At 51.6% G+C, this 3,241-nt stretch overlaps 1 protein-coding gene across 1 annotated transcript; it reads right to left on the bottom strand.

Moving 5' to 3' along the window:
• Positions 1–1,599: 1,599 nt before the first annotated feature.
• Positions 1,600–2,806, bottom strand: LOC136787037 (olfactory receptor 14C36-like). Its single transcript, XM_066984144.1, has one exon. It carries the CDS (start codon positions 2,663–2,665, stop codon positions 1,706–1,708), a length of 960 nt encoding a protein of 319 aa, XP_066840245.1. The 5' UTR covers positions 2,666–2,806; the 3' UTR covers positions 1,600–1,705.
• Between the last annotated feature and the right edge of the window lie 435 nt (positions 2,807–3,241).

Consider the following 3,241-nt stretch of genomic DNA (forward strand, 5'->3'; position numbering starts at 1 on the left):
CGTTTTCTGATGCTTCCACAGACACAGAGATGGTGAAAGGGGTGTTAGCATGTTATCAATATGCTCCCTTTTCCTGTGGAGCATGCAAAGGCATCCAGCCATGGACAGGCCCAAGGAGAGGGATCGTCCTTCCTGTAGTCACAACCGCACTCCAGTCCTTGGGGAGGACCCAAGCTGAGGACTTGCTGAGGACTTTTGGGCTCAGGTTCAGCACACAGACTGGGGGAGACTGTCTCACAGCCATGTGCTGGACACAGCCAGAGGAACAGCAGCAAACTGCTATGGCTGCTGGGCCCTGTTTCCATCAGTCAAAGCCCTGACACAGGGCACAGGCATTGCTTTCGATAGCACCCAGCAAGAAAGATGGTTGCATTAAGGGCTGGAGAATATAGGGCACCAGTTCTTCCTCAGCCACTTCCTAGGCTTGGTGAAGCACCAGGAAACCGTGGACTTGTGGCTCTGTATCGTAAGAAGCACAGAATCATAGAATTATTAAGGTTGGAAAAGACCTCCAAGATCATCTGGTCCAACCATCCCCCTACCACCAACATCACTCACTAAACCATGTCCCTAAGTATTACATCCAACCTTTTCCTCTGCACAGCTTTCCAGCCAGTCTGTCCCAAGCCTGTAGCACTGCATGGGGTTGTTGTGGCCACAGGGCAGGACGCGGCACTTAGCCGTGGTGAACCTCATCCCATTGGCCTCTGCCCATCGATCCAACATGTCCAGGTCCACCTGCAGAGCCTTCCTATCCTCCAGCAAATTGACACTTCCCCCCAGCTTGTTGTCATCTGCAAACTTACTGAGGGTGCACTAAATTCCCTCATCCAAATCATCAATAAAGCTGTTAAAGAGGATGGGCCCCAACACCAACCCCTGCGGAACACCACAAGTGACCGGTCACCAGCTGGATTTCACTCCGTTCACCACTACTCTCTGGGCCCAGCCATCCAGCCAGTTTTTAACTCAGCAAAGTGTGTACCTGTCCGAGCCATGGGCTGCCAACTTCTCCAGGAGAATACTATGGGAGACCGTGTCAAAGGCCTTGCTGAAGTCTAGGTGGACTGCATCAACGTGATTTCCCTCATCCACCACGCAAGTCACCCAGACATAGAAGGAGATGAGGTTGGTCAGGCAGGACTTGCTTTTCATGAACCCATGCTGACTGGGCCTGATCCCCAGGTTGTCCCACATACGTTGTGTGACTGCATTCAAGATGATCTGTTCCATCACCTTTCCTGGCATTGAGGTGAGGCCGACAGGCCTGTAATTCCCCGGGTCCTCCTTACAAACCTTCTTGTAGATGGGCTTCACATTAGGAAGTCACCAGTCATGTGGGACCTCTCTGGATGACCATGACCACTGACAGATGATGGAAAGCGTCTGATAGGTGATGGAAAGCGGCACAAGCTTCTGGAAAGCTTGGCAACAACCTTGAAAAAAGAGCCAAGGCTTCAGACAGTGCACTGTGGAGATCCCGTTTTATTTTGCAGATGCTATGGAAGAGTCAGCTCTGACCTTCTGTTAGACACAAATTTACAGAGCCTCAAGAGCAAACAGAGCAGTGTCGATCCTCAGCAGAAGTAAGATGAAAAAGAAATATTACTCTAAGAGCATAATAAATGCAAATGATACCAAAGATAAGAATAACAATAACGATAATGAAAGAAGGACCAGGCCTGAGGGGAGGTACCAAGTTAAGTCATTTCTGGAAAAAGAGGGGAAATTTCTCACTATTCAGAAACGTCCATGAAATCACTTTCCTAATAGCCCACTTGAGCTCCTGGTTCCTCATGCTGTAGATGAGGGGGTTCAATGTTGGAGGTATCACCGAGTACAGAACTGCCACCACCAGGTTCAGGGATGGGGAGGAGATGGAGGGGGGCTTCAGGTAAGCAAAAAAGCCAGTGCTGATAAACAGGGAGACTACAAAGAGGGGGGGGAGGCAGGTGGAGAAGGCTTTGTGCCGGCCCTGCTCAGAGGGCATCCTCAGCACAGCCCTGAAAATCTGCACATAGGAAAAAACAATGAAAACAAAACATCCAGATGCTAAAAAGACACCAGTCACAACTACCCAAAAACTCTTCAGGTAGGAGTGTGCACAGGATATCTGCAGGATCTGGGGGATTTCACAAAAGAACTGGTCCACAGCATTGCCTTGGCAGAGGGGCAGGGAAAATGTATTGGCAGTGAGCAGCAGAGCATACAGAATCCCACTGCCCCAGGCAGCTGCTGCCATCTGGGCACAAGCTCTGCTGCCCAGGAGGGTCCCATAGTGCAGGGGCTTGCAGATGGCAACGTAGCGGTCGTAGGACATGATGGTGAGAACGTAAAATTCTGCTGATATGAAGAAGAGGAACAAAAAGACCTGTGCAGCACAACCTGCATAGGAAATGGCCCTGGTGTCCCAGAGGGCATTGGCCATGGCTTTGGGGAGAGTGGTGGAGATGCAGCCCAGGTCGAGGAGGGCGAGGTTGAGGAGGAAGAAGTACATGGGGGTGTGGAGGCGGTGGTCGCAGGCTACGGCGGTGAGGATGAGGCCGTTGCCCAGGAGGGCAGCCAGGTAGATGGCCAGGAAGAGCGCGAAGTGCAGGAGCTGCAGCTCCCGCGTGTCTGCGAATGGCAGGAGGAGGAAATCACTGATGGAGTTGCTGTTGGACATGTGCTGACTCTTGGCCTTGGAGCCTGTCCAAAGACAAAAGGACACAGAGAATTTAGGGCAGACTTCTCTGAGCAAAGCTCTGTACTTTCAGCAACACTCTTCCTTTCTCACTCACCTACACAAACGCATTCTCAGCAGCAGTTTCATTCTCTTCTCTGGCTGGAGCTCTGCTTCGTGTTGGCTGAGTGCTGTTTGGAGCAGCAGCCTCTGCCCATGAGTTCTCTAGGACTCAGCCCTGCTTTGCAGCAGTGGGTACCTGGGAAAGCTGGTGACCCATTCTGAAACTCATAGTTTGGTTCAGATGCTGTGCACCTGTAACGCAGAGTGGCTGTTCAACAACCTCCAGCAGGATAACCCCAGGGACACCGCTGGATGTCCTTAAACCAGAGTGAGCTGAATAGAGCCAGCTCATTTCCCAGCCCTACGCACCACAGTGCCCAGAGCCATATTGGCTAGAACAACTTGGGCACTTTGCTCCCAGGGATACACCTCCAGAGCAGGACTCAGTACTCTGGTGTTTGAGATCTGGCTTTAATCCCACTGCCCAGAGTCTGAGGAGAATAGTAAGGGCAGGAT

Source organism: Anser cygnoides, chromosome 28 (genome assembly GCF_040182565.1).
Source record: "Anser cygnoides isolate HZ-2024a breed goose chromosome 28, Taihu_goose_T2T_genome, whole genome shotgun sequence".
In the NCBI taxonomy this organism is placed as follows: Eukaryota; Metazoa; Chordata; class Aves; order Anseriformes; family Anatidae; genus Anser; species Anser cygnoides.

Coding starts and splice junctions, on each gene's coding strand:
- LOC136787037 (XM_066984144.1), bottom strand. CDS start 2,665: ATGTCCAACAGCAACTCCATCAGTGATTTCCTCCTCCTGCCATTCGCA.